Below are 23,652 nucleotides of genomic sequence, written 5' to 3'. Positions count from 1 at the left end.
GCGAGTCTGTCCCTCGTGGCCTCCTCTCTCCCTGGGGGCGATCCCAAAGCCAGGGCGACGGCGGCCATCCTGGTCCTCCCGGCTCTGAGGAACCCTGGCCGTACCGTTCGCGCCGCAGTTGGAGGCGGCTCGGCTCCCCGGTGACTGCGGGGCTGCCCTAAGGCTTGGAAAAGCCCCAGTGAGCGCCCATCGCGGGAAGAGGAGCTCCGGACTGCCGGGGAGCAGAGAAGTGAAGGGAGTCGCCCGGGGTGGGAGTTCGGGGACTGGGTGGGCAGAGACCTGGCTGGGGTGTGGAGAATGACCTGAGAACTTAGCGCCTGGAAACCACTATTGGGCTCCTGCGTGGGGGGAGAGCGGTGGGCGTCCCAGCCTGCGAGTCCCGCCCCACCCCCGGCCTGGCGCGTACATCGGCCCCGCCCCCTGGAGTCCCGTTCTCCCGGCAGCCGGCGCTGAGCGCAGTAAGCCGAACCCTCCCGCCGACCGCAGCCACCAGTGCAGCGCGGTTGCCGAGCCCGGCGATGCGTTAGGCTACGGGGCCTGGCCGCCGAGGCAGCATGGCCCGGCCCGTGCAACTGGCGCCGGGCTCCTTGGCGCTCGTGCTCTGCAGGCTGGAGGCGCAGGAGGCGGCGGGGGGCGCGGAGGAGCCGGGCGGGCGTGCGGTGTTTCGCGCCTTCTGCCGCGCCAACACACGCTGCTTCTGGAACTCGCGGCTGGCGCGCGCCGCCTCGCGGCTGGCCTTCCAGGGCTGGTTGCGGCGCGGGGTGCTGCTGGTGCACGCGCCTCCGGCCAGCCTGCAGGTGCTGCGCGACGCCTGGTGCCGTCGGGCGCTGCGCCCTCCGCGCGGCTTCCGCATCCGGGCGGTGGGTGAGTGTGGGGCCCAGAGGGGAGGGCGCTTCGCGCTAGCTGCGGGACCGAGCCCCAGCCGCCGGGTTGCGTGCGCCCGAGGCTCAACGCTGAGGAGCGGGAGGTGGCGGTGGGGGCCGAGGGGTTGGGAGGACAGACTGAGTGGCTGGAGGAGGGCCGTCCTCCTAAGACATTCCCTCTGTGGCACACAGGAGCTTCGGCCTCTAAGATATGCCTGGGCGCTGCCCTGAGCCGACTCCAGTGTGACTCCATTCCTCAACTCTTTCAGCCAGTGTGGAGTGCACAGGGTCCTGGTAGGAACTTTCTACTTGCAAAAGTGATGCTCTAGGCAGAGAGGTTTGGGGCCCGGGGAGCCAGAGTTGCGGTCAGGAGACAGGGGCCTCAGTCTCGGCTCCATGGGGGTGCTCAGGAAGGGTGCACCAGGGGCTGGCCAGATTTTACCGATTGTGAGCTGGCTTTTTAAAATAATTAATTAATTAATTTTTGGCTGCGTTGGGTCTTCATTGCTGCGTGCAGGCTTTCTCTAGTTGTGGCGAGGGGGGGCTACGCTTCGTTGCGGTGCGCGGGCTTCTCGTTGCGGTGGCTTCTCTTGTTGCAGAGCACAGGCTCTAGGCTCGCGGGCTTCAGTAGTTATGGCTCACGGGCTTAGTTCCTCAGCAGCATGTGGGATCTTCCAGCCCGAACCCATGTCCCCTGCATTGGCAGGCAGATTCTCAACCACTGCACCACCAGGGAAGTCCATTTGTTTGTTTGTTTCAAATGACAGACTGGGAGCGGACTAAAGGCTGTGGTTTTCATGCCCTGCTGTACTGGATGCTGCCATGGTGGTGGTCTTGGATCAGGGCCTAGCGGAAGGTTTGGGGTTGTTAACTGCTAGGGAAAAAGAAATAACAAATGGCGCTGTGGACACATCCCATCCCATTACCTAAATAGAGAGAGTTCCTCTTTTCCAGTCTTTTCAGAGAGCCCGTTTGTTAGGAAACAGCAGCTTTTTGCTTGGATAAAATAGCTTTTCATTTGAGAACTTAAACCACTGCACCGCCGAGTGGTCTCTGTTACCTACGAAACTCAGGTGGGTGTCAGCTCCTTGTCACAGGCTGATTCTGTCTGTATTTAGTGGGGTTGTGAGGACCATTTGATGGTGTGCTGTTGACAAGTCACCAGTTGTTCCAGCCCAAAATTTTGACTCCTACCAAGCAACCCCCCTCTCTCTCTCAGCCCATAAATCATCCTGGGAGAAGGGGGAGGAGAAGCAGCAGCAAATAAAAAACATTTGTTTTAGTCCCCAGGTGTAAAGCAGCAGGGTATCATGAGGCACTTGATGTTGTGTATCATCTAGTCAGAGATGACGTCTCCACATCCCAGGCCAGTGAGGTTACACCTTGGCCTCTCACCTCCATGCATCCAGTTCTGTGTGGTACCTCTACCCCCGACCCCCACCTTTCTTCCCTTAAGCGCAAAAAAGAGCTCAGTTGCAAAGCCACATACACACATTTCACTTCCTTTTACTTGCAGGAGTGAGTGAAGAAAATAGGTTTCTGGCTGACAGCGGTGAGCCAAGTAGCCAAGCCAGAATTCTTAAAGGGGAAGGGGTCTTTCAGACAGACTGGATGAAAAACTCTTTTCACTTCTGTGTCCTCGGGTTTTTCTGGTTTGAATTAGTGGTTGCATTCTCTGGTTCCCCCACCCCCTTTCAAAGGGTGAGCATAGAGTACATTGCAGAGAGGGAGTGGATGGGGTTGGGGTCTGGACCTGAGGGTGAAATAGAGAGGGCCTGTGCTAAGCCAGAGGCGGCCGTGATGCCGCCACCTGGGGTCCAGCCAGCAGTGGTGAATGCTGGTTCCTGGGTTGGCCCTGTGTTCTGCCATCTGAAAGATGCAGTGGACAAAGTGAATGTATTATCAAATACTCTGATTCTCCACCCACTAGGTAGTGCTGCCTACCTATTGCACAATTCAGGATGTGATGGACATTGTAGTCTGTGGAGTGTGCAATACAGTGGTCTTTACACTGGGTCATCTCCCCTGATGTGGGGCTCTTGGCAGGAATGATTTTGAGGTTTTTAACAGAGTCGTGATAAGAATTTGGACATTTAGCTGTAATTTGTACAAAACCAGCTCTTAGGACATTTTGAGGAGCAAAACGGGGAAAGATCTTATTTGATGCTAGTCGGGGGATGCACATGGGGAGGGAGGTTTGTTTTGAATAGAGTTGCTAATTACTACTCTCACTTGGGGGTCCTTGGGTCAGATCAAAGGAGAGGAGGCATCAATGCAGCTCTTGGGCCATCTTAAGAGTCCCAGAAGTTGGCAGGAGGAGCTGACTTCTCCCAAAGAAACTGGAAGTTTCAGTCTGCTTGCTTTCCCAAATCTGGCATCATTGGCTTCCAGAGGCTAAAATGGGCTTCCAGGAAGGCAAGGAAGAGCAGCTGAGAACTATTGCAGGCATTCCACTCTTGCTGTTACTTTGTGGGAAAGAGCAAAATTCTAGAAAAAGACAAAAGCATCAATTTGGTCAGATCAATTTGGTCTCTTTGCTATAGATTTTGTTGTTGTTTTGTTTTTTAAGGCTCACATACTCCTACATAAGAGCATTTGGGCGTGGGGAGTGTTGCTTATCAGCTCAGAGAAAATGCAGGGAGGGGAGGCGGGGTGGTCATCAGCTTTATAAACCCACTGTGCTCCACGGGTCCTTTTCCTGGGCTTCTGGACCTGGGGCTCATGGAGGCCTCATAAGATATGAGGAAGGAGCGCTGTGGCCAAGCAGACAGGAGCATCCTGAGCCCCAGGGACAGACCTGAATTTAAGGTCTGCAGGACGTCATGTTTTCTCTATGTTTTGTGTCTCTTCTTTCCCTCTTCACTTTCTCTACCTCAGCTTTACTCTGATGAGAAAAATAGTTTCCAGGCTGACAGCATTTCCCTAAAAAGGGGACAAAGGATCTTTAGCAGGATAACCAGGAGCTAACTCTTCTTTTGTGCTCTAGTCCTCAAGTGTTTTCTGTTTCTTTTTTTTTTTTAATTAGCAAATGACCTTAACAAATGAAAGGGTTGAGCTCTGGAAGCTGGAGGGAGTCCTCTGCTTCCCAGGCTGAGCCACTGCAGGTGGTACAGGTGGGGGACACCTGTGTTTGTTTGGGTGAATCAGTTCTTGCTAGAGGACCACACCCACTGGGGAGTTGAAAGGTTAATGATGGCCTCCTGGGGTAAGGGAGGGATGGCTACTTGGCCAAAGTAGTTTGTTCCTCGAAATTTATAGCTGAGGTATCCCCACTCTTTTAGATGAAAGGCTCAGTGTGGCCTTTCATCCTTTTTCATTGAAATAAGATAAAAATAAAAATGCCTATGGGGAGTTCCCTGGTGGCCTAGTGGTTAGGATTCTGGGCTTTCACTGCCGTGGCCTGGGTTCAGTCCCGGGTCGAGGAACGGAGATCCTGCAAGCCGTATAGCGGGGCCAAAAAAAAAAAAAAAAAAAAAGGAAAAAGCCTGTGGCTTCTTCAAAATACTTGCTTCATTAATGTATTCATATGCTAGGTACTGTTCTAGTTTTTTTTCTATGTTTTAATGTATCTTTCAATTAGAGTTGCACGTGTTCTCGGAGAAAACGGAGTCGGCCTGTTTATTTCATATTCAGTTCAAGAGGGGATAGTTGAGGGGCTTCCCTGGCCGTCCAGTGGTTAAGAGTCCGCGCTCTCACTGCATGGGGCACGGGTTTGATCCCTGGTCCGGGAACTAAGATCCCATATGCCACATGGTGCTGCAAAAAAAACCCCAAAAAACAAGTGCCCAGCTAGAGTAGAGGCCAATCACTCTTTTATACTAGGTATAAATTTCAGAATCTATTTTGGGATCTTGTTTGGGAGAAGAAGAGCTCAAGGGTACCTGGTGCCTGGTGGTTCAAGAGTTGGGCAAAGGACTTATCCTTATCTGATTTGCGGAGTGTCCAAGGGGAGTGTGTAGAGATGCTGAGAAGAGGGAACGGTCCAATTCCTATTCTTGTTTCTGAAGTCCTATCATGAATTGGCAGTGGGCATTCTGTTGGATTTAGTCGCTAATGGAATTTTTAAAGTGAAATTTGCATTTAGTGAAATGCACAAATCATAAGTGTAGCATTTTATGCATTTTTCAAGTAATATACATGAGTGTAATCCAAGTTTCCAGCAGGATTTAGCACATTACCATTACCCTAGAAAGTTCCCTCTTGCCCCTTCCCAGTCAGCTCTTCCTCCACCCTCAGAAGTAACCACTATTCTGATTTTTTAAACCGTAAATTAATTTTGCTTGTTCAAGAGCTTCAAGTAAATGGAATCATATACTATGTACTCTTTTGTGTGAGGATTCTTTCACTCAGCGTCATGTTTCTGAGATTCATCTCCGTTGCATTACTAATTTGTTCCTTTTTATTGCTGAGTAGAATTCCATTTTATTAATATACCACCGTTTATTCATTTACCCCTAGATGAACTCCTGGGATGTTTCCAGTATGGTTGTTATGAGAAAGCTTTTATGAATATTTGTGTACACATTTTTTAAGCTTTTATTTCTTTTGGGTCCTTACTTAGGAGAGGAATTGCTGACTCATTGAGTAGGTTATGTTTAGTTTTAGGACACCTTTTTCCAAACTGGTTGTACCATTTTACACTCCTACCCATGAAATGAGACATTTTGGTTGCTCCACATCTTTGTCAACACTTGATGTTGTCATTCTTTCTAATTTTGGCTATTCCGGGGGTATATAGTGGTATCTTGTAGTTTTAATTTGCACGCCCCAAAGATTTTCTCCTGTGTTTTCTTCTAGAAGTTTTATAGTTTTATGGTTCTATATTTATGTCTATGATCCATTCGAGTTATTTGTGTGAATGGTATGAATTGTAGTTTGAAGTTTTTGGCTTGTTTTTTTTTTTTGTCATATGGGTGTCCAATTGTTCATGACAATTTGTTGAAAAGACTAGCCTTTCTCATTGAATTCCCTTTGTAATTTTGTTGAAAATCAGTTTACTATATATGTGAGGGTCTGTTTCCATTCATCTTGAGTCTATCCTTTCACCCAATACCGTACTTACTGTAGTTTTTAGTAAGACTTGAAATCAGATATTGTGAGTCCTCCAACTTTGTTCTTCCTCCAAATTGTTTTGGCTACTCTAGGTTCTTTGTTTTTCCACATAAATTTTGGAATCAGCTTGTCAATTTCTAAAAAAAAAAAACAGCTGAGATTTTAATTGGGATTGTATTGAAACAATAGATCAATTTGAAGTTAGATGAGAAATTCATCCTGGTTTTCCCCAAACTGCCCTGGTTTTAGAAATGATATTCTTGCATCTTGAGAACCCCCTCCAGGCAGACTGGGATGATTGGTCACCCTTATTTAGGGAGAATTGACATCTTAACAATTCATGAACATGGTATAACTCTGCTTGAGTGTTCTTAATTTCTCTTGGCAATGGTTTGTACTTCTAAGTGTACAGGTCTTGAATATATTTTTAAATTTATGTTCCTAAGAATGTTTTTGGATGCTATTATATATAGAATTACTTTAAAATAAACTTTTTATTTTGGAATTATTCTATTCTATGCCACAAGGCATGTGAGATCTTAGTTTCCTGACCAGGGATCCAACCTGTGCCCCCTGCATTGGGAGCACAGAGTCTTAACCACTGGACTGCAAGGGAAGTCCCTGGAGTAATTTTATATTTACAGAAAAATTGCAAAGATAGTACAGAGTTTTATATTCATCACCCAGTTTTCCCATAATGTTTTTTACCTTACCTTTTAATTCACATATAAAATTAACCATTTTAAGGTATACAATTCATTGGGTTTTAGTATATTCAGAATGTTGTGCAATCATCCTCATTATCTAATTCCAGAACGTTTTCATTACCCCCAAAAGAAACACTGTACCCACTAGCAGTTTCTCCCCATTCTCCCCTCGCCTGAGCCCCTGCCAGCCACGAATCTACCTTCTGTCTTTTTTTTTTGCGGTATGCGGGCCTCCCACCGCTGTGGCCTCCCCCGCTGCGGAGCACAGGCTCCGGACGCGCAGGGTCAGCGGCCATGGCTCACGGGCCCAGCCGCTCCGCGGCACGTGGGATCCTCCCCGACCAGGGCACGAACCCGTGTCCCCTGCATCGGCAGATGGACTCCCAACCACTGCGCCACCAGCGAAGCCCTACCTTCTGTCTTTATGAGTTTGCCTATTCTGGACGATTCATGTAAATGGAATCACACGTAAATGTGGTCTTTTGTATCTGGTATATTTCACTTAGCATAATGTTTTCAAGGTTCATTTGTGTTATATCGTATGTACTTCATTCATTTTTATGGCTGAATAATATTAATTGTATGAATATAGCATGTTTTGCTTATCTGTTCATCAGTGGATGGTTATTTGGGTTGGTTTCACTTTTTGGCCACTATAAATAATGCTGCTATGAACATATGCTGCAAGTCTGTGTGTGGACATATATTTTTATTCTTGGGTAGATCCCATTTGGTTATTTTTTAATAATTTTTTCTCTGATGAGATTTCCAATTTGTTCATTACAAGTATGTTTTCTTTTTAAAATCTTTCAGCATAGTTATACCAGCTTCTATAAAAATCCTTGTCATTCTAATATCTCAGTCATCTCAGGGTCAGTCTCATTGGTTGCCTTTTCTTTTGAATGGTTCGCATTTTCCTGTTTCTGTGTTGTTTAGTACTGTGGATTGTATCTCTGACATTATGAGTGATCTGTTTTAGAGACTCTGGATTGTTATGTTCCTCTGTAGAGTTTGATTTTTCTGTTTATCAGGCACTTAATGTGGCTGGGCTCAAATCTCTGAACTCTGTTTCCCCTGTAGTAAATGGCAGCTAAAATCTCTTAAAGTAGGCTGGTTATGCCCTCTGCATGCATAGTTCATAGTTCAGCCATAGAGTCAGACTGAGTTTATACGCAGACTTTGCGGTTCCACCTCCTTGGCTCGGTCCTTTCCAGCATCACTTTCTTGCTGTTGTAGCTGCTCCAAAGTGGCCTTAGATTCTTTAAGCCAGTAAGACTGGTTTTTGGGTTTCTACCAAAGTTTTAGCCTCCCGGCCTGGCTCCTAATGGAGCCTGCCTTTAGGTGAAGAGCTATAAAAAGAAATGGAAAACTTATCCATTGCCATTTCCTTCCAAGAGGACCACCCCTCCGGTTTATGCCTGATTTTGTTTGCTTTTCAGTACCTTCAGGGAAAAGCTTTTCTATTTTGTCCAAGGTTATGGTTATTTTCAAGAGGGTTAGTCTAGTAGCATCTTGTCCACCGTTATTAGAAACAAAACCTCATTAATGAATGTTTTTAGGTCCTGTCTTTTCCTCTTTTAAAATGTCATGACCCTGGGACTTCCCTGGTGGTGCAGTGGTTAAGAATCTGCCAGCCAGTGCAGGGGATACGGGTTCAATCCCTGGTCCGGGAAGATCCCACATGCTGCGGAGCAACTAAGCCCATGCGCCACCACTACTGAGCCTGCACTCTAGAGCCCGCGAGCCACAACTACTGAGCCCATGTGCCACAACTACTGAAGCCCGCACGCCTAGAGCCTGTGCTCCGCAACAAAAGAAGCCACCGCAGTGAGAAGCCCATGCACCATAACGAAGAGTAGCCCCTGCTCGCCGCAACTAAAGAAAGCCTGTTTACAGCAGTGAAGACCCAATGCGGCCAAAAATAAATAATAAAAAGTTAAAAAAAAAATGTCATGACCATAAAGAAAGTAATGGTGATGACAAGATCATTTAGCCAGTCACTAAAACAAATGCCTCTGTTCCAGCTCTCCCTTCTCCCAGAGAGACCTTGGTATTTTTCCAAGTCTTTTCTAGCTTGATTATCCCTTTTCTCCTGTTTGGTGGTAAGTGGAATAACTCTGCCCATTTTGCAGACAGGAAATGGAGTCAAAGCTGTGATGTGGGTGGTGTTGCTTGGGTTTCTTGTCTTCCTCTCTGTTCACCACCAGTTCTCCCAGGGTTCCTGTGGAAGCTCTGGTATTTTTCACCAGCCAGAGCCCCAGCACTCCCTCTCCCCCTGAGGCTATCAGATTCCCACCAGGCCTTTGGTCTACTCCAAGGTCTGGGAAATGGCAGAAACAGCTGCTCTGACCATGCCCCTGCTCTCACCTCCCTCCTTCCTACCCAGGATCTTTCCAGCCAGGTTTTTCTGGCTTTGTTCTGCCAGATGTTGCCTTTTACCTTATTCTGCACAGGGGCAGCTGAAGGATTCAGTCTAAAAGAGCCAAAGGGCTCACACCAGGGTGTCTTGTAGGCATATCCTTGTTATCAAGCTGGATGATCTGTATGTAGCATCTGGGTAGTTAGTGAGTGTCCTTGGCTTCATGTTTTGATTTGGCAGCTGGTGCACGAGAGACGGCACCTCTAGTTGCTGCCATGTAGCGTTGAGGTCCAGCGGGATGAAAGGCGCCATCAACCTGAAAATCAGCTTGGAGTCCTCTTCCCTCTCCCTCATCCCCAGCCAGTAGGTCACCAAGTTCTACGAGGCTGAACTCCTCGGTTTCTCTCAAACCCACCCCTTTCTCTCCATTTCCACTGCTAGGCCTTTGTCCAACCAAGATCTCACCATTTCCTACCTGAATTATGGCTCCAGCTTCCTCCCTTTTTGTGGTGCCACCTCCTGTCTTGCCCTGTGTGCTCCAGTTCATTCACCATCCTACAGGGAGACAGGCTCACAGCATCTAAAATGCAGATCTGATCCTGCTCTTCATCTGCTGGAATCCCTTCTGCTTCTCCCCTTATCTTTTCAGGAAAAGTCCAGAGCCTTTAACATGCACTGCAGGGCTCTCTAATCCAGGTCCAGCTTGAGCTTCCCCTTTATCCCCACCTTCTGAGACGTGCCTGTCTTCCTATATCAGTTAGGGATCAATCAGAGAAACAGATCCAGTGTGAGATATATATTGAGAGATTTATTACAAGGAATTGGCTTTGCATGATTGTGAGGTCTGGCAAGGCAAGTCCCAAATCTGTAGGTCTGGCCATCAGGAGGGGCAGGCTGGAACTCACAGGCACAAGCCAAGGCCGCTGGGCGTATGTGGAGTTTCTTCTTTCGGGGAGCCTCAGTTCTGCTCTTAAGCCCTTTCAACTGATGGAAGCCTAGATTATGTAGAATAATCTCTCTTATTTAGGTTAATGGATTATAACCTTTAATCACGTCTGTAAAGTAGCTTCACAGCAAAGCCTGGGTTAGCATTTGATTGAATAACGGGAGCTGTAGCTTAGCCAGGCTGACATATAAGACTGACCATCCCACTTCCCTTCAGCCAGACCTGGGTGCTGTGTTCTGAACAAACTGGGCTCTCACATAGACTGTCTTTGCATGCTGTTCCCTCTCCTGGGTGCCTGAGATGGGTGCTCTTCGGTTTCTCCCATGTCTGCCATGAGTAGAGTCTCCAGCACTGGGTATATTTACGTGTCTGTTGCTCTCCAAGGAAAAGCAAACTGTTGAGTCATCCTTGAGTTTCAGACACTTCCGTTCTTACCTCTGCTGCTGGCTGAGGGATGAATGCCCAGAAAGTTTGATGGTCAGCTCCAGACTGTTCGTTTTAAAACATGGTCATCTTCCTTCTTTCATTGTACCATGCATTGAGCTTCTTAAATACCCCTGTGGATCTCACATGGATCACTACTGAAGAACACCAGCACAGAATCATCTTCAGCTGCAGACAGCAAAACTGAGACTTGAAGAGTCCCTGCAAGCTGTGGTTTAAAGTTTCCTGATCACGCAAAGCCACTTCGGTTAGTAGAGAAAACCCAGGTTCAAATTCCTGCCCTGCCACTTACTAGCTCTGGGACCTTGAGCTAAATACTTACCCCTCTCAGCTCTATTGTCTTCATAGGTACAAATGAGGATCTAATAGCTGCTTTGCAGGTTATTTTGAAGATAAGGTACCTGAGGCATTCAGCCTGCAGCCTTGTCCAGAGTCAAAGTCAGGAAAGCAACAAACACACGGGAATCTTTAGCACGGAGGGAGAAGAAAATGTGTCTCTGGATTCTCATTCTCTCGATAGCCTATCTCCGCTGGGACCTGTGCTGATTATTGCTGGTCTGGCACATGTTTATGTTCAAGATCTCTGTCCTTTTGTCGTGTGCTTCCTGTCCTATGTAAGACCCTTGGTGCCGGTCAGGTCCACAGCCCTTTGAGCCTTACCTCAGATCCAAAGGGTGCCTGGTGCTGTAGAGAGAGCCCTGAACTGGGATTCCGATGCCTGAGTTTGGAACTAACCCTGCTGCTAAGTTTCAGGGAGCCTTCAGGTCAGTCACCTCATTTTTCTGGGCCGCTGGGTCTTCAGCTGTGAACAGTCCACTGCTCACTTTGGCTTTGTTGACTGGCTCAGGTTTCCCAACCCCTGGCTGGGCACTAACGTCACCTGTGTCAGGAGGCCCAGGGAAGAACAGGCAAAAGCTCACATTGAAGTTGCTTAAGATATTTTCCACAATCAGGGAAGTTGCACCTTCCCCTTATCCCTTCCCAGCCATCTTGATTCTTTAATAGCATCCTGCTTTGCGAAGCGTCTGAAGTCGCGAGGCTGTTGGAGCGCTCCATGCTGGGCCTCCGTGCTCGCACAGTCATTTGTTAGGTATGCGTTGAGCCTTTACTGTGTGCCTGGCCCTCTGCACACACGATTCAGAGGGACAAAAGGCTCATGCCCTGACCTCAAGGAGCTCACAGACTAGGAGTCAGATGGACAAGTAAGTGATACAGAATCATATGGAGCGATAGAAGGACAGCTGACCAAGAGTCCCATGCATGTGTGCACGTGTGCATATGTGTCCAGGAGAAGGTGATGCCTGAACTAAGATGGAAGGAATAAGTAGATGTTAGCTTGATGAGAAGCACATTTTTTTTTTTTTCCGGTACGCAGGCCTCTCACTGTTGTGGCCTCTCCCGTTGCGGAGCACAGGCTCCGGACACGCAGGCTCAGCGGCCATGGCTCACGGGCCCAGCTGCTCCACAGCATGTGGGATCTTCCCGGACCGGGGCACGAACCCGTGTCCCCTGCATCGGCAGGCGGACTCTCAACCACTGCGCCACCAGGGAAGCCCAAGAAGCACATTTTAAGAAGAGGTGGGGAGAGGGCATGTGTCCCTGGGCATGGCCCACATGAGGAACCACAAGCAGCCGAGCACAGCCAGAGCATGGAATGGGAGGTAGGCAGTGGCATGAAGGGCCTGGAGAGGGGCTGGCCTGTGACAGGCCTTGACTGCTATACTGAGGAATAGGAATGTGGATTTAAGCCTGAGGCCGCTGAAGAGTATCAAGCAGTAGAGTACATGTATGTGTGTGTGATTACGTTCATAATCCTATTTAATGTGATACAACGTAGATGTTTCCCAGCCTTATGTGTGTATCATCTTCCGTAGAGATTGTTGCCTGCACTGGCGGTGCCTTTGACGGGGTTACATAACCCCTGTGGTCCACTGCAGTTTATGCTGTTGGTGCTTATTAAGTGGTTACTCTGTCATCTGAGTAAGGCCGTAGAAAGAGCCCAAAGGCCATGCAGGACACCCAAGATCTAACCCTCTGTCACTAACCTGATGAATAACCAGCTTCTCATCCAGTCCTCTTGGGGCCTCAGTTGCCTTGTCTGTTGGCAAGCCTTCTACCTGCCCTTCTACTTCACAGCATTGGCATCAGGCTCAAATGAGATACTATCGTGAAAACACTTTGTAAAGTACAAAGTACAAGCACCAAGCTATGTTTCCATTTATTTCTTATCTTTCATCAATGTTTTCAGTGTACAAGTCTCTCACATCCTTAGTTAAATTTATTCCTAAGGATTTTATTCTTTTGGTACTGTTGCAAATGGAATTATTTTCTTAATTTCCTTCTCAGATAGTTCCTTGTTAGTAAATAGAAAGGCAACTAATTTTTGTATGTCGATTTTATATCCTGCACTTTGTTGATTCATTTTAACAGTTTTCATTTCATTTTAACAGTTTTTTTGTGGGGTTTTTAGAGTTTTCTTCATATTTGATCATGTCATCTGCAAATAGATAATTTTACTTCTTCCTTTCCAATTTGGCTGACTTTTATTTCTTTTTCTTGCCTAATTGCTCTGGCAAGGAGTTCCAGGACTATGTTGAATAGAAGTGGTGAGAGTGGGCATCCTTGTCTTGTTTCTGATCTTAGAGGAAAAGCTTTCAGTTTTTTCCTATTGATTATGATATGAGCTGTGGGCTTCTCGTATATGGCCTTTATTATGTTAATTAAGACTAAGGTAATGTTCATGGAATGTAGGACTTAATATTTTTTAAATGTCCATGCCACCCAAAGTGATCTACAGATTCAGTGTGTTCCCTATCAAGGTCTCAATGACAACCCTGAATAGCCAAGACAATCTTGAGAAAGAAGAACAAACTGAAGGTATCATGCTCCCCAATTTCAAACTATATTACAAAGTTACAGTAATCAAAATGGTATAGTACTGGCACAAAAACAGACACATAGATTAATGGAGCAGAATAGAGAGCCCAGAAATATGCTTATATGATCAATTAATCTGTGACAGAGGAGGCAAGAATATACAATGGGGAAAAGACAGTCTCTTCAATAAATGGTGTTGAGAAAACTGGACAGCTACAAGCATGAGAATCAAACTAGACTACTTTCTCACACCATTTACAAAAATAAACTCAAGGGATTTCTCTGGTGGTCCAGTGGTTAAGACTCTGTGCTTTCACTGCAGGGGGCATGGGTTCGATCCCTGGTCTAGGAGCTAAGCTCCCACATGACGTGTGGTACAGCTAAAAAAAAAAAAAGAAAGAAAGAAAGAAAGAAAAAGAAATGACAAAAATAAACTCAAAATGGGTTAAAGACTTAAATGTAAGACCTGAAACCATAAAACTCCTAGAAGAAAACATAGGCAGTACACTCTGATATCAGTCAAAGAGCATTATTTTTTTGAATATGTCTCCTTAGGCAAGGGAAACCAACTACATCAAACTACTAAGCTTTTACACAGCAAAGGAAACTATCAGCAAAATAAAGAGGCAGCCTACTGAATGGGAGAATATACTTGCAAATGATATATCTGATGAGGGGTAATATCCAAAATATACAAAGAACTCATACAACTCAACATCAAAAAAAACCAACTCAATAAAAAAATGGACAGAGGACCTGAATAGACATTTTTCCAAAGAAGACATACAGATGGCCAACAGACACATTCAAAGATGTTCAACATCACTAATCATCAGGGAAATGCAACCAAAACCACAGTGAGGTATCACCTCACACCTGTCAGAATGGCTATTATCAAAAGGACAACAATGGGAATTCCCTGGTGGTCTGGTGGTTGGGACTCAGTGCTTTCACTGCTGGGGCCAGGGTTCGATCTCTGGTTGGGGAACTAAGATCCCACATGCCACGCGGTGCGGCCAAATAAAAAAAAGACAACCAAAAACAAGTGCTGACGAGGATATGAAGAAAAGGGAACCTTGCGCACTGTTGGTGAGAACGTAAATTGATACAGCTACTATGAAAAACAATAGGGAGGTTCCTCAAAAAATTAAAACCGTACCCTCCAGCAATTCCACTTCTGGGTATTTATTCGAAGAAAACAAAACACTAATTAAAAAAACACTAATGTTCATTGCAGCAGCGTTTACAATAGCCAAGATATGGAAGCAAACCAAGTGTCCATCAATAAATGAATAAATGAATGAATAAAGAAGATTGTGTGTGTGTGTGTATACACACACACACACACACACACACACACACACACACACATACACACAATGGAATTTTACTCAGCCATAAAAAAGAATGAAATCTTGCCATTTGTGACAATATGGGTGGACCTAGGAGATATTATGCTAAGTGAAATAAGTCAGACAGAGAAAGACAAATACTGTATGATTTCACTTACATGTGGAATCTAAAAAACAAAAAAATTGGGAATTCCCTGGCGGTCCAGTGGTTAGTACTCTGTGCTTTCACTGCCGAGGGCACGAGTTCAATCCCTGGTCAGGGAACTAACATCCCACAAACTGTGCTGCATGGCAAAACAAAACAAAACAAACAAAAAATTAACAAGTGTCACAAAATAGAAGTAGACTCATAGATACAGAAAACAAACAGATTGTTGCTAGAGGGCAGGGGGTTTGGGGGAATGAATGAAATAAGTGAGGGAGATTGAGGTACAAATTTCCAGTTTCAAAATAAATGAGTCACAGGGATGAAATGTACAGCATAAGGAACATAGTCAATAATATTGTAATAACTTTTTTTTTTTAAGGGAACTTTATTATTTATTTATTTATGGCTGCGTTGGGTCTTCGTTGCTACACGGGCTTTCTTTAGCTGTAGCGAGCGGGGGCTACTCTTCATTGCGGTGAGTGGGATTCTAATTGCTGTGGATTCTCTTGTTGCGGAGCACGGGCTCTAGGCACACGGGCTTCAGTAGTTATGGCACGAGGGCTCAGTAGTTGTGGCTCGTGGGCTCTAGAGCGCAGGCACAGTAGTTGTGGCACATGGGCTTAGTTGCTCTGTGGCATGTGGGATCTTCCTGGATGAGGGCTCGAACCCGTGTCCCCTGCATTGGCAGGCGGATTCTTAACCACTGTGCCACTAGGGAAGCCCTAATATTGTAATAACTTTGGTGACAGATGGTAACTAGACTTTGGTGCTGATCATTCTGTAATGTACAGAAATATTGAATCGCTATGGTGTGCACCTGGAACTAACACAGTGTTGTAGGTCAATTATACGTCAATAAAAATATAAATAAATTGAGATTTCCCTGGGGCTTCTACGGCAGGGGGTGCAGATTTGATCCCTGGTTGTTGGTTTTTTTTGTTTTTTTTTTTTGCGGTACGCGGGCCTCTCACTGTTGTGGCCTCTCCCGTTTCGGAGCACAGGTTCCGGACGCACAGGCTCAGCAGCCATGGCTCACAGGGCCCAGCCGCTCAGCGGCATGTGGGATCTTCCCAGACCGGGACACGAACCCGTGTCTCCTGCATCGGCAGGCGGACTCGCAACCACTGTGCCACCAGGGAAGCCTGAGTTTGCCTTTCTTGAGTTCACGGGTTTCCTGGATCAGAGGGCATTCAGTGCCCCCCTGGAGGTTCAGCTAAATTATGCTAGTAGGAAAGTCAGACTTTAAGCTTTTACAATGCAGAGAACTCTTTAGATCAGCTAAGTTTTTACAGATGAGGAAACAAACTGCTTGCCCAAGATCATTTGCAATATTAAGCTTGTTACACGATAATTGACTTGAAAAATTTATCTGTTGGGGAAAAAATGTGCAAAATGATCCCCTTCTTGTTGATATAAGGTACCTACCTTTCTAAGGCTCTGCACCATTTCTTTAACAGTTAATTAAGGATAGGAATTCCCTTGTGAGATTCTTTAAAAATCACAACAGCTCTTGTCCTCCCCAAGTCTAAGACCATCAGTTTTAACTATTCATTTGATGGAAGGGTCTAGCTATACAGAATTTTCCATGGCTGATTAGTCTTGCATAAGTGCAGTTACTTATAAATTATATTTATTTATTTATTTAAAATGATTTATTTATTTATTGGCTGTGTTGGGTCTTCGTTCCTGTGTGCGGGCTTTCTCTAGTTGTGGCGAGTTGGGGCTACTCTTAGTTGTGGTGCACAGGCTTCTCATTGCAGTGGCTTCTCTTGTTGCGGAGCACGGGCTCTAGGTACTTGGGCTTCAGTAGTTGCAGCACATGGGCTCAGTAGTTGTGGCACGCGGGCTCTAGAGCGCAGGCTCAGTAGTTGTGGCGCACGGGCTTAGTTGCTCTGCAGCATGTGGGATCTTCCAGGTACAGGGCTCGAACCCGTGTCCCCTGCATTGGCAGGCAGATTCTTAACCATTGCACCACCAGGGAAGCCCTATAAATTATATTTAAAAGATGAAATATTTGCCTTCTTTTCTGGGGATTTAGTGAGGTATAATTTACATACAGAAAAATGAACGTTTTTAGGTATACAGGTCTGAGTTTTGACAAATATAAACAGTTTGTAATCGCCACCACAATTAAGATATAGAATATTTCCATCACCACCCAAATTCCCTAATGACCCTTTGGAATCAATCCCATCCTTCTACCCCTGACCGTTGGCAACTGCTGATCTGATTTCTGTCTCTATAGTTTTGCCTTTTCTGGAATGTTATAAATGCATCATACAGTGTGTAGCCTTTGTGTCTGGCTTCTTGCACTTTGGGTAATGCTTTTGAGAGTCATCAGTGTGTGTATCGTTAATTCGTCCCTTTTTGTTGCTGAGTAGTATTCCATCACATAGATGTTCCACATGTTCATCCATTCACCTAGATGATGGACATTTAGGTTTGCTTACAGATTTTAGTGATTATGAATAAAGCTGCAGTAAACATTTGCTAACAGGTCTTGGTGTGGCTGTATGTTTTCATTTTTCTTGGGTAAGTACCTAGGCATGGGATTAGAGGGCTATTTTCCTAAGTGACTGTACCATTTTTTATTCTCAGCAGCAACATATGAGTGTTCCGTTTCAGCGTTGATACTGTATTTGATTTGGTTTGATTATTTTTGGCTATTCTAATAGGTGGATAGTGGTATTTCATTGTGTTTTTACCTTGTATTTCCCTAATGCATCTTTTCATGTGCTAATTTGCCATTTGTATCTTTGATGAAGTGTGTGTTAAAATCTTTTGCCCACTTAACAAAAAAAAGTTTGTTTTTTTCCCTTATTGAATTGTAGGAGTTCTTCATACATTTTGGATATGCCTTTTATCAGATATGTGTTTCGCAAATGTTTTCTCCCAGTCTGTGGCTTGTCTTATTATTATTTCTTTTTACCAGAGTCTTGGGAAGAACAGAAATTTTTAATAAAATCCTATTTATCAGTTTTTTTAAATTGTGTGTTTGTTGTGACCTATCTAAGAAATCTTCGCCTAACTGAAATCACAAATATTTTTGTCCTATGTTTTCTTTTAGAAATTTTATACTTTTAGGTTTATATTTAGATCTATGGTTGCATTTCATGTAAATTTTTGTTTACAGTGTGAGTTATGGGTCAAGGCTTATCTTTTTTTTGCATATGTATGTCCAGTTTTTCAAGAATCATTTATTGAAAAGGCTGTCCTTTCTACATTGAATAACCTTGGCCCTTTGTCACATATCAGTTGACCACGTGTGTTGGTCTATTTCTGGTCTGTATTCTGTTCTTTTGATCTATATGCTTATCCTTTCACTAATGCTACACTGTCTTGATTACTGTAGCTATGTAGTAAACTTGAAATCAGGTATTGTCAGACTTCCAACTTTGTTTCTTTTTGTTTTGGCTATCTTAGGTCCTTCCCCTTTTCCATATAAATTTTAGATTCATCTTGTCAAGTTCTACAGAAAAAAAAATCCTGCTAAGATTTTTATTAGGATCGTGTTAAATCTATGGATCAATTTGAGGAGAATTCACATCTTAACAATACTGGGTCTTCTGCTGTATGGACACAGTATATCTCTTTATTAAATCTTCTTTGTGCCTGACTGTTACAAATGTCAATTTTGACCTTTGACTTGTGGAGTCTTTGAAAGCCTTCTGTGAAACCAAATGGCTTATAGATACCAAGGAGTAAGCAGTGCAGGTGCATGAGGTTCTGGAAACCCCAGAAGACCCATTTAAATTCTCGAGAGGCACAGAGGCACTGAGGATCAAAAAGGGACAAATCCCTTGGGAAGAATTAGAAAATTCATATCAACTGAGAGGAAAAATATTTTGAAAGGCAACAAAAGATGACCCCAGGGCTTCCCTGGTGGCGCAGTGGTTGAGAGTCCGCCTGCTGATGCAGGGGACACGGGTTCGTGCCCCGGTCCGGGAAGATCCCACATGCCGCGGAGCGGCTGGGTCCGTGAGCCATGGCCGCTGAGCCTGCGCGTCCGGAGCCTGTTGCTCCGGCCACAGGAGCAACAGTGAGAGGCCTGCGTACCGGAAAAAAAAAAAAAAAAAAAGATGACCCCAGTTTAACATTTAAGAGCATAAGCAGATACATGTTTGTTGGGTGGCTTGGGTTGTTGGGGAGTTTGTTGTGTCAGGTCTGGAGTGGGTTTGGGGATTGGAGGGTAGACATATTCTCAAGTCTTCTTTTCCTCTGCCTGTATCCTCCCTGGAATTGATCAAGACCTTTCCTTTAGTTGTTAATCAAGGACCATGCTAGGCCAGCTCTGACCTGGGTGCCAGGCAGGGCACAGTGAAGGGTGATGAGTCTCCTTGCCCCAGGAGCATAGGCTGAGCAGCATTTCCTGTACTGGAAAAGATATCTGTCATTTTTCTTTTTTTTTTTTGAGAATTTTATTTTGTTTTATCTGTTCCCTGGTGGCGCAGTGGTTAAGACTTCATGCTCCCAATGCAGGGGGCCCAGGTTCGATCCCTGGTCAGGGAAATAGATCCCACATGCATGCCGCAACCAAGAGTTTGCATGCCACAACTAAGGAGCCCGTGAGCCGCAACTAAGGAGCCTGTCTGCTGCAACTAAAGACCCAGTGCAACCAAATTAAAAAAAAAAAAAAAGAGTTTAAAAACAAAATTTTTGGCCACACAGCATGCAGGATCTGAGTTCACTGACCAGCGATGAAACCTGCACCCCCTGCATTTGAAGCGCAGAGTCTTAACCACTGGACCACCAGGGAAGTCCCGTCTGTCATTTTTCTACTCATATCTCCTGCAGGGCAGAGGCAAGGAGCCGGCCCCTAGTCCCTACTAATCGACCATAACTGAAAGGTGCTAATTCCAGCCAGACTTAAGCCAGGTCAGGCGCAACCCAGCTTTACTGCCACTTTCACCTAAGACCAAGTAAAAGGATCAGACTGAAGAGAACCAGGGCACTCAAGGCATGTCCCCACCTTGTTTTTGGGTGTGTGAGGCCTGTCCCATCTGATTGGGCTGTACACAGAAACAGAAAGCTAATTAGGGTGGAAGCTTAGCAGGATGAGGTAGGTATGTTTGTCCCTAGAATTTGTTTCATGATTGTTTTTTCATCCCTGTTCTCCAGATTTTGATTCCTACTGGAATACAGGTTGAAAAAAAATTACCAGCAAGGAGAAGTTTTGATGTTTGGTTTTTGTGTTTTTTTTTGCGGTACGCGGGCCTCTCACTGCTGTGGGCTCTCCCGTTGCGGAGCACAGGCTCCGGACGCGCAGGCTCAGCGGCCATGGCTCACGGGCCTAGCCGCTCCGCGGCATGTGGGATCTTCCCAGACCGGGGCACGAACCCGTGTCCCCTGCATCAGCAGGCAAACTCTCAACCACCACGCCACCAGGGAAGCCCGTTTGCTTTATTTTGTATGTCTGTTTTTTTATTTGTCACAGCCTTTGCCAGAATCTGTTTCTCTTAAACTTTCCGTCATCTGACTCTCCACAATGCTAAGAAAAGAGAATAAAGAAATGGTGTGCCCTTTCAATGGTAATTGTGTGTCACATAAAATGGTCCATCTCTGGAGAGCAATAGCATTTGGTGATGGTGCTTTTCAGAAATCCCAGGGCTGTGTTTTGTCCTTAAAACTGAGCTTAATTGTCTAGCCCTGCAGTTGCCCATAGTTACATTAACTGGTTGAAAGCCCCGGTAATAAAAAGAACTTTTTTTTTTAGTATTCTGTTATAACTGAATCAAAGCGCTGTAGAGATTAGTGGTTACTTGTGCCTTTATAAAGAAAGTTGAAAACAGTCTTTTTAGAAGGAAGCCTGGTTCTCGAACCCAGGACACTTCACAGATGGTGCCTTCTGTTTCTGGTCTTACCCTTTCATCCCACACAGTGGCTTAGGGCATTATTTTAGGGCATTGTTTTCCAAAGTGTGGCATGTATAGCACTGGTGGTGGTAAAAGAATTTGATTTAGACATTTAAACATTAAGCAATTTTTTTAATGAACTAAGGCATACCTTCTACTTAACAAATGGCACCGATTTTCTACTTAAAGTAGGAACATAAAGTTTCCCCAGTAATTATAGTAATACAGTTGATTTGGAGATAAATATTATATATGTGGATAGGTCCCAAATCTCAAAGGGGACCCAAATGATTTATCTTTAGGAAACAATGGACACTAGGGTTTCTAAGACACTTAACTTTTCTTTTTTAAAATTAATTTTTAGCTGTGTTGGGTCTCCGTTGCTGCGCGTGGGCTTTCTCTAGCTGTGGCGAGTGGGGGCCACTCTTCATTGCCTTGTGGTGGCTTCTGTTGTTGCAGAGCATGGGCTCTAGGCGTGCGGGCTTCAGTAGTTGTGGCACACGGGCTCAGTAGTTGTGGCACAGGGGCTTAGTTGCTCCGCGGCATGTGGAATCCTCGCGGACCAGGGATCGACCCTGCGTCCCCTGCATTGGCAGGCAGATTCTTAACCACTGCACCACCAGGGAGGTCCCGACACTAACTTTTCAACTTCACTAAACTGTAGGGAAACCCCTCGTGGGTTTTGTGTTGCAAAAGTTCCCTTGGAGTTCAATTCTGTGTTACACACTCATTTTAAAGTTGACACTTTATCAGTAGCTGAGATTCCATGACATCTTGTTTATTTATACTTAGACTTTTATGTTGTTTTTCCAGTTACACAGGTTGGAGGCATAGAGAATGAGGGGAAAGCAGGAAGGGTGAGAGGTGGTTTTTCCTTCTGACACCTACTAATTCTCGGATTCTCTGCAGATGCCAACTGGGTGTTGTGCAATTAGCTCTGGGTAGTTACTGTCAGATTCCACAGGTTTCAGTGTTCAGTCCCACAAGACTGTCCCCACTTCAGACGCCAGTTGAAAGTATTAGGTCCCCAGGTTACCAGCACTTCTGTCCAACTTGGCTACAAAGTCAAGAGTTCCTACCAGCACCCTCCCCAGGTTCAGTAATTTGCTAGAACAACTTAGAACTCAGGAAAGTGCTTTACTTACTGTTACCAGTTTATTATAAAGGACACAACTCAGGAACAGCCAAATGGAAGAGTTGCATAAGAGGCATAGGAGAGGGGTTCAGAGCTTCATGCCCTCTAGAGCACCCACCCAGAAGCTCTCTTAACTCTGTTGTGTAGGAGTTTTTATGGAGGTTTCATTACATAGATATGATTTGTGAAATTATTGGCCATTGGTGATCAATGCAGTCTCCAGCTCTTTACCCACCCCCAGAGGTTGGGGAGGGGGGCTGAAAGTTCCAGGCTTCTAATCAGGGCATGGTCTTCCTGGCAGCCGACCTCCATCCTGAGGCTCTCTAGGGGCCTGCCAATTACCTTTATCACTCAGGAAGTTCCACAGGTTTTAGGAGCTCTGTGCCAGGAACTGGGGGCAAAGACCAAATATCTTTCTGTGATATGATAAGGGGGAACAGGTTTCCACACGAAGTCAGACGCAACTCCATCCTTGCAAAAAGGATGGAAGAGGGAGCCTCAACATTCTAGGACCTTTGACCGCGCCATTAGTAAACTTAATCATGTGGGTCTTTACTCACTTTCTAAGGTAATTGTCCTCCAACTGTGGCAGTAAAAAGTCATTAAATTTTAAAATCTTTTGATTAGAGCATTGTTGGTTTTTTGATATCCATCTTTAATAATTTTATCTAGAATGCACACATGTGGTATTGCGGGTCAAAGACAGATTATTCTTTCATCACTTTAAATATGTTATCACACTGCTTTCTGGCCTATATTGTTTCTGGTGAGAAGTCAACTGTTAATCTATTTGGGGCTCCCTTGTACGTGATGGATTTTTTTTTTCTCGTTGCTTCCATGATTTTTTGTCTTTGGCTTTCAGTGTTTTCTTTCTGATGTGTCTATGTGTAGAATTATCCTACTTGAAGTTCTTTGAGCTTCTTGGATGTATCGATTATTTCTCAGCAAATTTGGGAAGATTTTACTACTATTCAAATATATTTTTTTTGCCCCTTTCTTTTTCTCCTGTCCTTCTGGCATTCCTCCTTACACATAGACTGATGCCTTTAAAGGGGTCTTACATTTCTCTGAGGCTCTGTTCATTTTTCTTCATTTTGTTTTCTGTTTTAGGAATGTTTATGTAATCTCTATTGATCTAACCTCAGGTTCACTGATTCTTCTGCCAGTTCAAATCTACTATTGAGCTCCTCTAATGAATTCAAAATTTTGATTATTGTACTTTTAAAATTAATTAATTTTTGGCTGCGTTGGGTCTTTGTTGCTGCGTGTGGGCTTTCTCTACTTGTGGTGAGCGGGGGCTACTCTTCGTTGCGGTGCGCGGGCTTATTGCGGTGGCTTCTCTTGCTGCGGAGCACGGGCTCTAGGTGCATAGGCTTTGGTAGTTGTGGCACGCGGGCTCAGTAGTTGTGGCTCGCGGGCTCTAGAGCGCAGGCTCAGTAGTTGTGGCGCATGGGCTTAGTTCCTCCGCAGCATGTGGGATCTTCCCGGACCAGGGCTCGAACCCGTGTCCCCTGCATTGGCAGGTGGATTCTTAACCACTGCGCCACCAGGGAAGCCTTAGCTCATTATTATTATTATTTTTTTAAATTTATCTATTTTTGGCTGTGTTGGGTCTTCGTTGCTGCACGTGGGCTTTCTCTAGTTGCGGCGATCGGGGGCTACTCTTCGTTGCAGTGCGCGGGTTTCTCATTGCGGTGGCTTCTCTTGTCACGGAGCACAGGCTCTAGGCATGTGGGCTTCAGTAGTTGTGGCACGTGGGCTCAGTAGTTGTGGCTCATGGGCTCTAGAGCGCAGGCTCAGTAGTCGTGGTGCACGAGGTTAGTTGCTCCGCGGCATGTGGTATCTTCCCGGCCCAGGGCTCGAACCCGTGTCCCCTGCATTGGCAGGTGAATTCTTAATCACTGTACCACCAGGGAA

At 45.4% G+C, this 23,652-nt stretch overlaps 1 protein-coding gene across 1 annotated transcript in view; it reads left to right on the top strand.

Annotated features, from left to right (window-relative positions):
* The first annotated feature begins 451 nt into the window (after positions 1–451).
* STOX1 (storkhead box 1) overlaps positions 452–23,652 on the top strand; it is a 50,912-nt gene continuing 27,711 nt past the window's right edge. Inside the window, exon 1 of the mRNA XM_079899204.1 lies at positions 452–864. Within this exon, the coding sequence (XP_079755330.1) occupies positions 555–864 (310 nt within the window). The 5' untranslated portion in view covers positions 452–554. The remainder of the gene's footprint in view (positions 865–23,652) is intronic.

This window comes from Stenella coeruleoalba, assembly GCF_951394435.1.
Source record: "Stenella coeruleoalba genome assembly, chromosome: 16".
In the NCBI taxonomy this organism is placed as follows: domain Eukaryota; kingdom Metazoa; phylum Chordata; class Mammalia; order Artiodactyla; family Delphinidae; genus Stenella; species Stenella coeruleoalba.
This window is presented reverse-complemented; position numbering and strand designations above follow the sequence as displayed.